General features: G+C 41.6%; 2 protein-coding genes and 1 long non-coding RNA gene across 15 annotated transcripts in view; 1 reads left to right on the top strand and 2 right to left on the bottom strand.

Moving 5' to 3' along the window:
• The window catches only part of LOC144091548 (uncharacterized), a 31,844-nt gene that overhangs the window by 16,300 nt on the left and 698 nt on the right, over nt 1-14,846 (top strand). For 4 of the 7 annotated variants that reach the window (XR_013305752.1, XR_013305748.1, XR_013305753.1 and 1 more), the window contains 6 exons: nt 1,483-1,619; nt 9,684-9,793; nt 13,429-13,537; nt 13,664-13,755; nt 13,919-14,343; nt 14,714-14,795. This is a non-coding gene — a long non-coding RNA (uncharacterized LOC144091548). Of the gene's footprint in view, nt 1-934; nt 1,014-1,482; nt 1,620-8,793; nt 9,339-9,683; nt 9,794-13,428; nt 13,538-13,663; nt 13,756-13,918; nt 14,344-14,713; nt 14,796-14,846 lie in introns of those variants that run through there. The other 3 variants (XR_013305749.1, XR_013305750.1, XR_013305754.1) reach the window with 3 other exon arrangements.
• On the bottom strand, nt 5,140-9,349 carry prdm14 (PR domain containing 14). The gene is made up of 8 exons (XM_077623979.1): nt 8,797-9,349; nt 7,988-8,035; nt 7,761-7,924; nt 7,423-7,693; nt 7,144-7,346; nt 6,535-6,636; nt 5,720-5,939; nt 5,140-5,572 (listed from the first exon to the last, which is right to left on the bottom strand). Exons 1-8 carry the CDS (start codon nt 9,347-9,349, stop codon nt 5,415-5,417), a joined length of 1,719 nt encoding a protein of 572 aa, XP_077480105.1. The 3' UTR covers nt 5,140-5,414.
• ncoa2 (nuclear receptor coactivator 2) overlaps nt 10,915-14,846 on the bottom strand; it is a 30,439-nt gene continuing 26,507 nt past the window's right edge. For 6 of the 7 annotated variants that reach the window (XM_077623972.1, XM_077623971.1, XM_077623975.1 and 3 more), the window contains 3 exons: nt 14,164-14,335; nt 13,904-14,075; nt 10,915-13,692 (listed from right to left, as the gene is read on the bottom strand). In XM_077623972.1, the coding sequence (XP_077480098.1) occupies nt 13,681-13,692; nt 13,904-14,075; nt 14,164-14,335 (356 nt within the window). In that variant the 3' untranslated portion in view covers nt 10,915-13,680. Of the gene's footprint in view, nt 13,693-13,903; nt 14,336-14,846 lie in introns of those variants that run through there. The other variant, XM_077623976.1, reaches the window with a different exon arrangement.

Genomic DNA, 14,846 nt, shown 5'->3' with positions numbered 1-14,846 from the left:
CTTTTAGGTTTCCGATAATTATTGACTTCATTTATTTAATCTGGGATTGTTTCATTTTAATTTAACTTTTGTTTTTGTTTTTTAAATTAAAAACGGTATTCTCTTTGTTTAAAAAATTCTCTAATTATTTAGTTTGAAAAGCTAAAAAAGGACAAAAAACATTCCTTAATGTTGACCCCATTGAAAATGGAACAATTGAAATATTTCAAATTCAACAATTGAAAAACCTCCAATTAAATATCTGCTTTTGTTTTGCGAAGCAATAATACATTTAAAACATTTTCACAATCCACTAGTGTATTTTTCCAATGCCCATTTCCACATAAAACCTGAGATTAAACTATGAGAGTAAATCAAATCTCATCAATAATCCGCAATCAAAAGACACAAATTGCCCCATTAAAATTTTTGCGGAATAAAAAAGCAGCCCACCGTCTCCTTTTACTCGTCTTGGGAGATCGCCAGGAGAAAGGGCAGATGAGTAAAGGTCAGCAAAGGCCCGACTCCCCCGGGACGGCTTCTCCGCTCCACTGAGGCTTTTCACGAAAGGCGGCTCATCATCGAAGATCATTTTGCCGCCAATGGGGGCGCCGCGGCGTGCCGAGAAGCCACGTTCCGCCGCCGCCAAATCCTCCGCGTCCCAGATTACGGCTGAAAAGGAAGCGTAGGGGGACAAAAAAAACAAAACAAACACACAATAGCCTTCATTTCTCTCCGGGACGGGGATTATTGATCACCGCTTGATTTAAAGATTCCACCAAAAAAACAAAGTCTTGAGTCATTACAGCGGGATTTCAAAGGACACCTTGAAATAGCTCGAAGAAATTGTATCAGAAAACAAGTCCTTTTTGGCTATGGCTTCTTAAAGCGTTAACAGTGTTGCCCAATATTCATGTTTTTTTTAGGGAAATTGACTTAAACTTTTATTTTACAGAATGTATCGTGGAATGAGTACCTTAATCCAGATGCTGACATTCCTGTGTCCTTTTGGGATGTGTTCTTGAGGCTTTTTGGTGGGTCAACTTAGGATAGACATGTCTACCAAATTTTGTGTTGCTAAGTCAAATGGTTTTTGGGTCTGAATTTTTTTGGGGAAAAATATCTCAAATGAATGAAAATATGCTCTTTTTGAGGCTTTTTTGTGGGTCTACTTACAATAGATGTGTCTACCAAATTTTGGGTTGCTAAGTCAAATAGTTTTTGGGGCTGAATTGTTATTAGAAAAACATCTCAAATGAATGAAAACGTGCTCTTCTTGAGGCTTTTTTGAGGGTCTACTTACGATAGACGTGTCTACCAAATTTTGGGTTACTAAATGAAATCGTTTTTAGGGTGGAATTTGTAGTTGTAGTGACATATCCCTCCAGAATTTCTGTTTTTCAGAGTCTTTTTTGCGTGTCTACAAAATGCGCCACTTGGAACATAGTCGAAAATACAAGAGATAAATAACGAGCCTTGTTTTCTCCTCTGTTTGTATTTAAGGTCAAGCAAGTAAAGCTCGGTGCATAAAAAAAGGTCCTTTAAGACGACGCGCACCATTAACGTGAGCAACCTCCATTTCCCAGCCATCGATTCCCGAGACGGCCAACTTTCACGGCAAGACAACCATCGAGCCCAAGGTAGGCAAACGTATAATCGCGAATGGAATTTCACTTTCTGAATCCAATGGTAAACAGACACTTTTTTTAACGAATAGAATCATTTTAAAGATTAAAATTAAGCCGATTTTCAAGCCACAAGCCATTGATTTGGTCCTCAAAGTTTTCCCAAGTAACTTAAGCTCTCGGGTTGTACATTTTTAAAAAGGACGGATGTCATAAGAGCCATTAAGAGTCATGTTTTGAAGGCGAGCGCGCGCACTTAGTGGCTACATTAAATCCCCGCAAGCCAAACTTGTCTCAAGTGCAGAAAATTAATGCCCACCTCTGCACTTTTTTCCCTTTTTTTTTCGCTCCGCTGCAATGCACATTATGAGAAATACGAAATACGCAGCGGCTTTTACCGTCATTTGCGACGTCTATTAGCCGGCCGCTCAATAGCGCTCTCGTCCTTGGATGTATTGTTTCTATTACCTCGATTTTTTGGGGGGGTCGGGTTTGTTTTAATTAAATGCGCTGATGGAGTTTTTTTTTCTTTTTGGGGGGTGGGGGGGTAAAGTGTCACCAGGACGCTAATGAATTGGCGCTATGTCTGGCGTAGGAATCAATGCGACTGTCTGTACGGGCCGGCATGAATCAGATTGTTTCAAAAAGAAAAGGCATCAACAGATCAATGGCGGCTCGCATGTTGCTGACTTGACTCCAATGGGCGGCCCACCTTGCGAGCGGGGTCGTAACACAAACCGCTACGGCATATGGCGTCCCCAGCGGCGGTGGGGTAAACACGGTGACCATAGGCAAACACGCGTGCTTTTGCACCAAAATTAAAGCGAGGTTTAGGGTGAGGCTTTAAAAGTGTTTGGGCTTTTAAATTAGATTGCAAATGAGGCTGTTTAATTGGATAGATGTTCGAATTAGACTTTAAAATACAGTTTTAGATTTCAGACTTGGGTGAGGCTTTTGAAGTATGGATTTTAAATCAGTTTGGGGTTTTAAATTAGATTGCAAATGAGGATTTTCAATTGGATAGGGGTTCGAATTGGGGTTTAAAATACAGTTTTAGATTGCAACCTTTTAAAGTAGGGTTTAAAAAACAGTTTGGGGTTTTAAATTAGATTGCAAATGAGGCTGTTTAATTGGATAGAGGTTCAAATTAGGCTTTAAAATACAGTTTTACATTTCAACCTTTTAAAGTAAGGTTTAAAAACCAGTTAGGGGTTCTAAATTAGATTTAATCTGAGGCTATTAAAATGGGTAGGGTTTCAAAGTAGGGTTTATAAAAGAGTTTGGGGTTTCAAATGAGATTTTGAACAAGGGTAAAAGTTTCAAAATAGCCGGAATTTGCGTGTTTAAAAAGTTAATCTTGATAGGATTAAAAAAAAAAAATAGAACGCGTGATTATTATTTTTTTTTTATAGATAACAATTTCAGTAATTCCAGCTTTATCATTGGCAAAACAAATCTCCATTAACAAAGAGCTAATGTTCCAACACTTAAGCTAATCATTTGTAAACAAAAAAATTCACCTAAGATTTAGCTAGCACTCACATTTCCAATGTGAAAGCAAAGAGTGCCATAAAAGTCCACATTCTCCGGCCCCTTAACTGGAGGGTCACGGGGACGTCGCTATCGGCTGTCAAAGCTTAAACCTTAATGGAGGTCGGCAATCCCGACCAATCAATGCGTCCCAACATGGAGCTCGCATTTCCGACCGCACGCTAAGCTTGTCGGCCTTGACGGACTCGAGTCACACGACAGCCCTGAAATAAATAAAAAAATAGTTGTTGTTTTTTTAAATCTAAGCATCCACGGCGCTAAAAGGTTAGACCCCCCCGTTCCTAGCTAGCTGGCTAACCGGCGGGAGGTGACGCTAGGCTACAAGAACCCCAGGAAAAGCCGTAAAGTAGCCGTTAGGGTACATTAGAGGAGTCATGAATGTTTCAGAGAGGATAAAAGGAGGCATGGTGGCAACCTTAAACACACCGCCAGCCCTTCAGGATACTCTCACCTTTAACCCTTGCTCTCCCAGGGGGCGGGTAGTCACGCTCGACGATCCGCCCGGCAACAGAGGTCAAGTGGATGCTTTTGCAGCTATAGCGTGATTAAGACGCAAAGTTGTGTTGGAGGGGGGAACGAACCCTGACATTGAACGCGTGATTTAGATTGACGGACGTTAAAATTGGTCTTTGATGCCTTTAAAATAACAGCTGATTCATGGTTGCCCATCAAAAATATTTTTTTTTACTGTGCATAAAAAATAAATTATACAGTCAATTGGAATGATTCCATGTTCTAATTTACTCATTTATCTTTAAAAAAAGGAATTAAACAAGGAATATATTTTTGGGAGCTTGCCTGTCTTTACTGCAGATTATTTTATAACTTACTAGACTTCCGAATACCTTAAAATGTTGTTACAAAGAGAATATAGTGCTTTTTTAAAACTCTTTAAAAAGAAGAATTAAAATAATTCTATCAATTCTACTGAATAGCATGATATTTTACAAAATAAAATAAACTACAATCCTTGAAGCCACTTCTCCAATTGAAACGTACAATAGCACCGAAGCTCGCCAAAGGTTTTGTGGGGGCACGTGAGGGCGCTTGAGTCAACGGGTTTAGCCGGGGTGGGATTAGCCGCGAGCCGAGACGCTCCTTAGCGGAGCGGCGGCGTCCATATGCCGACAATGGTGCCCACCCTCAATTGGGCCACTTTTCCGTTTAAGTCTCGTGGCTCACATTAGGTGGTCGCCACACAAAAAGCGAGCGTCTCGTGGCGAGGAAGCCCGCGTGGAAGAGTTAGCAACAACCCGAATGACAAAAGGTACGCGAGACCCCGGGCCGCATGTGAATGGCTACGGCGCCCCCGTGGGACTGCGCTGGATCCTCATGGTGGCCCCTGTGGAGCAGAGTGAGGCCATCTGCCCCCTTCTTCTTGGGAGTCAATCCCAGCTAAGTAACACATGTGGAGAAAGGGGGCTAGGGGTGGGGGCGATTGTGGGGGGCTATCTGCTTTACAGTCAATTCCTTTGGAATTTTAGCGACAAAAAAGTTGACATCAGCTCCAACTGGGAGGTCTTGGAGGGAGTCGTGTTAGCAGAATACGTTGAAGAATAGACGTGGCTATTGCTAGGTTGAGAAGGGGCTGTCATACAACCCGCTCTTCACAGAGGATGAAGAATATACGTTGGTATCGTTGCAGAGGTCCCAATGGGAAATCGCAACATTTGGATAGTGCTCCGTCTTTCATTGAGGACTAGAAGATATTTTTTAGAGAGGAATGCAGGAAATTTACTTTGAGGGGGCCTTGATCTGGCCCCCGGGCCCCGAGTTTGACAGCCTAAAGTCAGCCAGACATGTGGTGACAGAGTGGCAGGGCAGATGTCCATCAGGCCGCCTTTCAACAACACGCTATTGTCATTCATTTGCTCCACCGGGACTTGTTTGAAATGTACAAAAGCATTAACTCAAAGCTAGTTGAAATGGTGGCGTAAAGTGATTTTTTTTTGTTTTCTCCGTAAAACAGACGCCATCCATCGTGTTAGGATTTTTTTTTAAACATTTTATTATTCGTTATTAGTCCAAATTATAAATAAGGAAAGCCGTGGGGGTACAATCATCCCACATGATAAATTAGCAAAATAAAACTGTCTGTTGACAACGAGCCCAGTTCATAATAATAAAATGGAGGCGGAGCATCTCTTCACAATTCACGTCACAAATCACATGGATGCCTCATTAAATAGACCATTTCTAACAACTAAAAAGGAAGCTTTAGGCCCCTTTTTTTAGTAGAAAGAGAAGAATAAAGTGGCTTTAGTTCCACGGACGATATTCCTGGTTTAAAAGATTCATTCCGGCGTAGCTTTGGAACTTTATTTCGTTGTCTCTTTGAATTTTTGCACTGTCCGAAATGGATTCCTTCAACGGGCTACTTCCTGGAGGGAGAATTGGGGTGTCCGAGATTTGCCTGTCTTAAAAAGTAGAGGGAGAAAGAAATAATGTGTTGTGTTGTTAAGTCAATTGGCTGACATTTGCAGGGGAATTTGATGGTTGGAATGCTGTTTTTTTAGATGATTTTTTGCCTGTTTTGATTTGAAAAATGGAATTAAATGGCTTACTTTTGTGACTTTTGGCGTGGTACTGGAGCTGGTGCTCCTCCTGGAAGGAAGAGCCGCACAGGTCGCAGGGGAAGGGCTTGTCCCGGGCGTGAGTCCGCCGGACGTGGCTGTCGTGGGCCGCGTGGGAGGCGAAGGCCTTCCCGCAGTGCTTGCACTTGAACGGACGCTCGCCCGAGTGTTGACGGATGTGCGTGCGCAAAATACTGGACGCCGTGAACGCCTGATTAAAAAAAAAAACACATTAGAGAGTGGTTACAAGTCTTCGATTTAAATGTACCGTACAGCAAAATCAATATAAAAGTCCAATTCCGTTTGAGGGAATTCAAACACAAGTTAAATTAAAAAAAAAAATCAGGCAATGCTCCAAAAAAACATTCTTTTTGCTTTTAGGTGACCCGTAAAACGAAAAGAATATGGAATTATTCCAATAGGCATTTTTTTGCAGTTTAATGTCTCCGATTAAAAACACAAAAAAACTCTTTTAGCCATTTAAATTCAATTAAAATAAATATATAAAAAGAGAGCGATAAATGGGAGGTGATGTTTAACAAAACATTCCCCGAGTGCGTTCAAAGAAAAGAGGGAGCGTGTCGACGCGCGCCAAAGCAGACAAAAGGGACAAAAAAGGCCTTGTGCTCGTCCCCTGCTCGTAAATTGGACAAACAAAAGGCCGGGCGTGCATCTGGCCCGCCATTAGCATGGAAGCGTGTGGCTGAAGTGTGCAAAGCAAAGCAAAGCCCGATGGCAAGTGGAGCCAAAATGGCCGTAGTAGTCACATACTAGTAGTAGTGGTAGTACTTTTTGCTTTGACTCACCTTGTTGCAGTAGACGCACTTGTAGGGACGTTCTCCCGAGTGGACGCGCATGTGCTTGTTGAGACTGGACGACTGGGAAAAACTCTTTCCGCACACGGTGCACTGCAACATATAAAAAAATATATATTTTACTATATTTTTGCCTATTATCCTGATTCATTTTTTTAGCGTTTATTTCAACTCCGTTTTTTTGTCATTGTTATATTGCGGCTTACTGTGCAATAGTCTCAATACCGTCGGGGCCCATTTATTTGATATCGTGTTTCCCTGTTTCAAAATGCATATTTTTACCGTAATGCAGTATAAATACAGTCCAGTATGTTGGTAAATTATGATAGATTTTCCTTTGAATTAAAATTCCTCCTTCATAATTCTAAATGATCGATTATTTCTATATACATTATAATTTAGTTTTGAATTTGAAAAAATGATGATTATTATTAATTCTTTTTTATACTGTATTGAACTATTACATAACACTAAACAATTGCCATCGTTTTGAAACTTCTTTCATGCCCACATTAATGTATTTTAACCCACTCATTCTTCCTTTGACAACGGTCCCGGCGTATATTCTTTATCCTCGGCGAAGACAAACGATTGAAATACCTTGTGCGGCCTGTGCTTCTCGTGCACGTGCAGGACGTGGATGCGCAGGCGGTCCCGCTTCTCGAAAGAGCGGCTGCAAAGGTGGCAGGGGAACTTGCGGTCGCCGCGGTCCACGCAGCGCGTGTACTTCAGGTGCTTGTCGCGGTAGTACTTGTAGGCGAAGACTTTTCCGCAGCGGTCGCACTTGAAGCCTTCGCCCGAATCTGGAGGAAGAAAACAAAAAAATGGTGAAGATCCCCGACCAGCTCGGAGCCACCGCCGCCGTTCTCGGTCACGCACCTTCGGGCGGGGGCGCCGCCTCCTCCGCCTCGGTGCGGGCCCTGAGCGCCAGCGGGATGCCCAAAAACTGCACGTAGCCGTCCCCGTACCAGACCAGGAGCTCCCGCCGGCCCCGGATCTCCTTGCAGGCCTCGTAGAAAATCTGGCCCTCCACCTGCATCGCCGCCAGGTTCTGCTCGTCGGCGAAGCGGGCGCACTTGACCAGGGACATCCAGTTGCCCGAGCCGCCGCGCCCGTCCACGAAGTGGCTCAGACGCCCGTTTTCGAACACCTGCGTGGAAAAAATGCGATGAGACGGCGGCCCGGACGGCGAGATCGGGGGCGAGATCGCTCCCAACCTCCCACATGAGGGTGTTGTCGTCGTAGGTTTTCATCTCGCTGGTGTTGACCAGCTTCCCCGGGAAGGGTCCGAAGCGGGTGCCTTTGGGAACGCTGCTTTTGGCCGAGGTGAAGACGCCGCAGTGTGAGACGCCGCCCCACCACGCCTGGACCACGCTCAAGCCTGCCAAAAAGAGAGAAAGATTAGACGTAAAAGACGTGAAAGATGGCGACCGCTCTTTCTTACCTTCGGGAAGGTCCAGGGCCTCCTGGTCCGAGGGGAGGATGTGACATTCTGAGGGGAAAATCACATTACGGCTTTGGCAGGAATTCTTCCATAATTTTTAATTAAAAAATGTGCCAACAACTCAATCGTGGATGGACGGGCGGCGCACTTTATTTATTTGACTTTTCAGGTAGGCCTCAAAAAGAAGATTGAAGATGAAAGGTTGGCTGTTTTTTGTTTCTAGTCGCTTTATTTCTGTAACGCTTGCATGTTTTGACTTTCTTGATTTATACCTATTATAAAACTCCAATAAAAAAACGTTGGAGAAATTCTTTGGCTATTCCTAATGTATTTTTTTCTAAAATGTACTCAGCTTGAATGAAGGTATGTTCATTTTTCTTTTACAATTGCAAGGGATATTATTAATCATGTTTCATTTGGATGTAGCAATGAAACAGGAAATGACATTTTAATAGGAAATTTTAAAAAATAATGACAAAACATTAGGGAAAAATAATACTTCATTACATTAATTGTAGGCTTGAATTAACATTTAAAAAATGTCTTAATTATTCCTTGCATCAATTTTACTCTCATTTAAGGATTTTTTTTAAATAGCAAAGACGAGGCAAAACGAACGATAAAAAATATGTAAGGTGAGTTAACATTTATTTTCAGATTTCAACGTTATTATTGTCTCACTGTAAAATATCTAACCTTTTACATGCACGAATAATAATAAGAAAATAATAATAATAATTTTAAAAGCAGTCATTTTTTACAGTTGTCCCCGGAACGGGTTAACGTGACAAACAAGGAAATGTTTGTACCTGGGTTTTCCGGAAGTTTGAGCCCCGAAATGGCGTGGCCTCCGCCGACTTCGGGCCCAGCCGAATAGCCGTACAAGACGGCGAATAAGTCGTCCTCGCTAAAATTGAAGCGGCCCTTCTTCTCCGGGGAAGGAGCCTGTTTCCGTAGCCCGGAGACGTACGCGCACGAAGCCCCCCCGCCGGCCGCACTGCAAACGCTCAAGTCCGAATGCGAGAGCGGGCCTCCGGCGGTGGCGTGCTGCGTCCCCGCCGCTAGCTCCTCCGCTTTGGACGGACACGGCAGCGGGTGTCCCGGCGCCAGGCGGCCGAAGTAAGGTAGCCCCGGGCCGGCTAACGCGTGCGCTAGCTGCTGCCGCTGGGCGTAAGGGTTGAGCACCAAGGCGGAGGCGGTGCTCGATTTGAAGGGCTGGAGGAGGCCGGGAGTCCTGGGAAACAAGTCCACGTAGGGATGCGGCTCCGGGAAGAAGCCCCGGGCGGCACTTGTCTTGAGCATGTCCGCCTGGAGGCTCCTGTCCCTGGGCACGGAAGTTAGGCTTGACAGGGTGAGCAGCATCGGGCAAGTCTTTCGGGGAAAAGGAGTTAGAAAACATTGAATACGAATAATATCTCTTTAAAAAAATAGTGGATCTGTCATTGTAATAATATGGCATTGTTTCATCATTTGACTTTGGCATTCCATTTTCAAACTTTGTGTCTATAGAATTCAAATAGGTGTATCACTTATTGTTTTTGTCTGAAAACCATATTTTTTTCTATAAACTGGACATAAAAATAGTAACAGGTTCAATCCAGATGTTTTCTCCATCCTATTTAGATGTTATTTTGTACTGTGAATATTAGTCCAGTAGATGGAAAGATGCCTTCATACTTATTATTATTTTTTACAGAAGGAACCTTGAAAGGAGGAACGCTGAAGAACATTTGCTTCAAAACATCAAGATGCCTTCCAGTTCTTCACCTCATCCAAAGTCAACTGAAGACTTCATGCCTTCTCTGAGTGAGTCATTTGAATTTAGGAAGCATTTAGCGTATTGTATACAAAGACATAAAAAACAGGGCGCTAAAATAGTTTCAAAACCTCCAGAGCAGAGCAATTTTTGTAGGAAAAGTTTCTAAATAGATTTTTTTTAAAGCCCAAAACATTATTTGCAGCAAAAAGCCATCCAAATAAATTCCTTACCTTAGTTTACCTTAGCTTGCGGCCAAATTGGAGATGTTCCGCGGAGAAAGTCTTCTCCAAGTGAGATAGTGAGGATGCCTTCTCCTTCCTATTGGTAAAACACCGCTCATACATCTCAATAATACCTCGTGCTAGCTCTCTCTCTCTCTCTCGCTCGCTCTCTCACTCTTTGGGGACGACCCACCCGCTTAACTTGGACACATTTACATGCGGAGACCCTCCAGGCCCCCCTGCAACAATTGATCTTAGCTCAAGAAAGCCACTGCGGAAGGAAAACAATGTTAGCTTGGAGTCTTAATGCCACCATATTGGCACTTGGATAATAACTCATTCACTGCCATTGACGTCAAACGAATTGGCCACTTTCAATGCCGTTATAGCCGATAGATGTTCTTTGCGTTTGGAGTGGGAGGGTTGGCAGCGGCGTTCAAATGCAGGGAGTGTGGCACTTAGATAAAAATTTGTCATTGATTTAGCCCGCAAAATTAAATAACTTTTTTTTTAATTAATTTCAAAAATAAAATGACTTAAATTTGTACTTCCAATTAAACAAATACCAGTAAATCAAGAGAATAGTTACAGTACAAAAAAATCCAACAAAATAAAAACAAAAACAAAAAAAAAAGAAATATTAATTGGAAAAAAATTCTTACAAAAAAATATTTAGTCATTTTATATTTTTTCAAATAATTTAAACAAACATAAATGAGAAATCAAGCCCCAAAATATTGTTCTGTTTTTTAAAATACAACTAAAAACATTAAAAATAGTCATTTCCTTAAAAAAAAAGACTAAACAAACTAAATATTTTAGTTTACCTTTTTAAATAAGGATTAAAAAAAATAGCAGAATATTTGCGATAGAGTCAAACAAAAAAATCATTTTTAAAGCAAAACTGTGACCCCTAACCCCCACCAAAAAGCCACGAGTGAAAAATGTCAATAACAGAATTCTTTATTTACAAGGCAAATAGCATCAGCGAAGCCATATTAGTTCACAACTTGCATAACTGTAGTTTTTAACTTCTCCTGTGGTTTGACGTTACTTTTGCATAAAACGCTCTCTCACCCTCGCGCGCACGCACACAAACACTCGGGGTTGGGTACAAAGGCGGTCGGTGGGTGGGTGGTACAGTGTGATTCTTGTCAACAAAGTGGGACACATTCAAACCGGCTGTGGAAAAGCAAGGGAGGAAAAAAAAAAACACAACCAAAACCAAAAAGATAACCCAATATAATACATGAAATAGCGCTTCCTGGCGGGTGATGATGTGGCACCCGCTTTGCTTTGTACAAGTCATTTTACAAATGTATACACACGGCCACGTATTATACAAGAGCGCACGAGATCTAAGGCATTACGCTAGCTTTTTGTTTTGATGCGAGGAAAATTGGCAGACCATACAAAAAGGGCATTAAGAGGAGGATACGTTGTCGTTTGGGAAAGTAAGTGATCGTTGCACTTGCTCATGGCTTATCCGCAATCTTTGGAAGTCATTTTGCAACGGGCTGTGGGATAAAAAGGGCCAAAAAATGGCTCAAAAAGGCGAAATTGATTCAATCAGAAACGGCGTTTGTTCTCGGCGATATTAGCTGCGTTTGTCCTTACTTGAAAATTCAATAAATCATCGTCAATCTTCGCAAAATATTCCAAAAAAAAAGGGGGAACGGCTCATTGGCTCAACCGGTCTTCCTTGTTTAAATGAATTGGACGTCGATAATTGTCAATGGCGGGCAATGAGTTCAAGTTAATGCGGAAAATTGACATTTTAGTAAATGACCAAATAATTGTACATATTTAATCATCACAAAGATTTGATCCTTGTAAAAAAAAAAAAATCCAATCGTAGAAAAAACAATTGAGAAAAATATCTGCAAAAATATTTAAAAAATAAAATAAAACAAACACTGTCTCTGATTGGACCCTGTTGACCTGACATCATTGATTTTTAGCACAAGTGTGTAAAAAAAAATAATAATAATTTTGAATTCCAATTGATGTTTTTAAAGATTAGTTTTGGCTTCTCTACAACCATTTTCAAAATAGGATTCAACTGAACATAAAGACAGTCATTTTAAAAAAAAGTAAATACAATGTATGGGCAGAAGATACACAATATTAAGGCTTAACTATCCTTTTGAAAAATTGTTGAAATGGCTGAAAAAAAAGTCTACACACCCCTGTTCAAATGCTGCATAAATGCTTTAATATAATTCAAACAAAATATTTACTAATTAGAAAAAAAACCCTCATTATTGATAATATTTAGGTTATCTAAATAACAAAAAATAGGCAATTTCCCATGGGTGTGTAGACCTTTTCCAATCGATTCTATCTTTGCATTGCTGTGTCAAAATGGATTTTTTAAGGCTAAAATGATAGAAAGACGTCCTTAAAAAATGGAGCTTTTCCTGTTTATACTTTATGTAACTGGGGGAAAAAATAAACAAAAGCTTTTTAGTGAAATTTAAACCCTTTAACCTGCAGTTGGAGGATGCGTATTGGCAGTTAGTATCAACATCCAATTAGTTCAAATGTGAATGTAGCGTAAATTAGCCTTGAAAATGTTGACGTACGACGACAGGTTCCCCAGCCCTGAAATCTTAACCCATACAAAAGAGTTTTTAGCTCCGAACAAGTGCCTGAGGACGTTTCAAATATGGCTGTCTGTTTGAAGAGCCTCGTTTCTGCTGCATAATCCAAAACTTGTGTTAAAAACTGCATTAAAAATAAGGGCCTTTTAACACTGGGATTTTTTCCTGCCATTTTAGGAATCTGTACAAGAATTACAAAAAAAAAAGTTATTGCTCGTTTACATGACACAAAAAATGCACCTAGCAGCTTGTATTGAACAACATAGAAAGCTCCTTTTCTCTTCTTTTTTTTTTTTTTTTTTTTTGTATGGCTGTGTCTACGCTAAAGCAACAAGCGGCGATATCTGTACACTGTATAGAAAGAACACCCAGTTTCAGTCTCACCCTGCTCTGCTTTGCACCGTACCGAATGTGGTAAAAACCGCGAAAAAAGAAAAATCGGGGTCAAAAAAGAAACGCAAGCAAATAGGGCGGACTAAAAACCAATCAAATAAATAGACAAAAAAAAGTAGTTACTTATTGGTATGTACAATTCATTCGATTTGGACTTTATTTCTTAAAGAATAGTTTCTTAAGTCTCAGTTGCTACGAAGATAATAAAGCCATCTACAGGAATTCTTCTCATGAAACGAAATCTATACAGAAAAATAAAACTTAATTTAATACACTATATAAACCTCAAATCATTCTTCTGCAGTGTTTGCCACTACTATCAACCTCACGAATAATATTAATCATCGTCATACAATAATAAGGAACCGTTTAAAAAGGCAAACCCAGCTCAAGTGTTTTTTTTTTTTTATCTGTGAAAAACCGACCGCACTGATTGGTTTTCTTCTTTTCTTGTTGTTGTTGTAGAATAATGGAGATGAGATTGTAAATAGCCGCAGTCCACTGAGAGGAATACATTCATCGGGACAAAAAAACGAAAGACAAAAACCTGGCGGTGGTCCTCCCGTTCAATACAGTAAGTCACACTACGGTGAATGCACACAGAAACCTGGCTGTATTTTTTTTTTTTTTTTTTTCAGGGCTGTGGCTCGTCGCTTACGTTTGCACACCTTTTTCTTTTTTTCCTTTTCTCGCTCCGAAGGTCCGACTCGACACCAGTCAACAGTATTTCTGCAAAACAAAAGAGAAAGAGAAGAAAAGACGGCGTGAAACGAGGCGCTAATGGGCAAAAGGGTAAATAATTGACATTATCTAAGTGCCGATATGTTTCTATTGTCCACCGCCCGATGAAATATTGATGGGCTTTTATTGGGGACGTGAAAGCTCGGCGGTTTAACGACAGCGTGGAGGGACCTGACCCGACTTTTTTTTTTTTTTTTACCTGTTCTTGTCCCAGGGAGGGCAAGCCGGGCGACGACATGGACGTGACGCCCATCTGGCCCATTTGCGCCATTCCGGGGACGCCGTTGTACATGCTGCCGTTATTCTGCTGCTGCTGCTGTTGTTGTTGCTGCTGGGTGAACTGAGGGGACGCCTGCTGTTGTGAAAACATACTGAAAGAGAAAAAAAAATCCATTTTCACTTACTGTTTTTTCACTTATTGTTTTTTTAATGACCTATTGTGTATTTTTAGGTCCTGACCTGTTCCCCTGCGTCCAGCCGTTGATGTCGGGCGCTCCCTGGAAGGAGGCAGCGCCCGGGCCCTGCTGCATCATGGCAGACGGCTGAGCGTGAGCCACGCGTGGGGATAGCAGCGGACTGGGCGGTGCGCCGGGACCCCCGAAACCAACCTCTGCCTGCTGCTGGCTCATACCTGTGACCGTAAGAATTACACTAAATATTTATTTTTTATTTTTTGAAAGGCGTCCCCTAAAAGTTAACTGTGGGTTAGAATGGACAGTTGGGGGGGGTGTAGGTGTAGAATTTTTTTTATTAAGACCAAAGGGGAGCGATTTGTTGCACTATACGGCCGCTGTGAACTTGTGTATGGTTGAGTAGGAAACCGTGCGTTTGGCGCTCTTTGGCGGACAGAAAATGTAGCGCCAGTTCAATTAGGAAAACAGTCAATTCTTAGAAGCATCTATACTAGAATGAAAATGGTTGTGTTCCCCAAGAAAGTTAGTTTGGAGTTGAAAATATTCTCATATATGCTGTGATTTAAAATGTTTGTCTTTATTTTTATCCAATGCAGCACCAGAAGACCAAACAAAGCATGACGACGGCGCACAGACACACACGAGCAAAAGGGGCATGCGTGAAAGGCAAGGAAAGAGGTGAGTAGGGCTGGGTGGCATGGGGGGGGGGGGGCGGCGTCTTTAGCGGTT

The sequence above is a fragment of the Stigmatopora argus genome, chromosome 17 (genome assembly GCF_051989625.1).
Source record: "Stigmatopora argus isolate UIUO_Sarg chromosome 17, RoL_Sarg_1.0, whole genome shotgun sequence".
In the NCBI taxonomy this organism is placed as follows: Eukaryota; Metazoa; Chordata; class Actinopteri; order Syngnathiformes; family Syngnathidae; genus Stigmatopora; species Stigmatopora argus.
The sequence above is the reverse complement of the archived record's forward strand: the minus strand, read 5'-3'. Positions and strand labels throughout refer to the sequence as shown.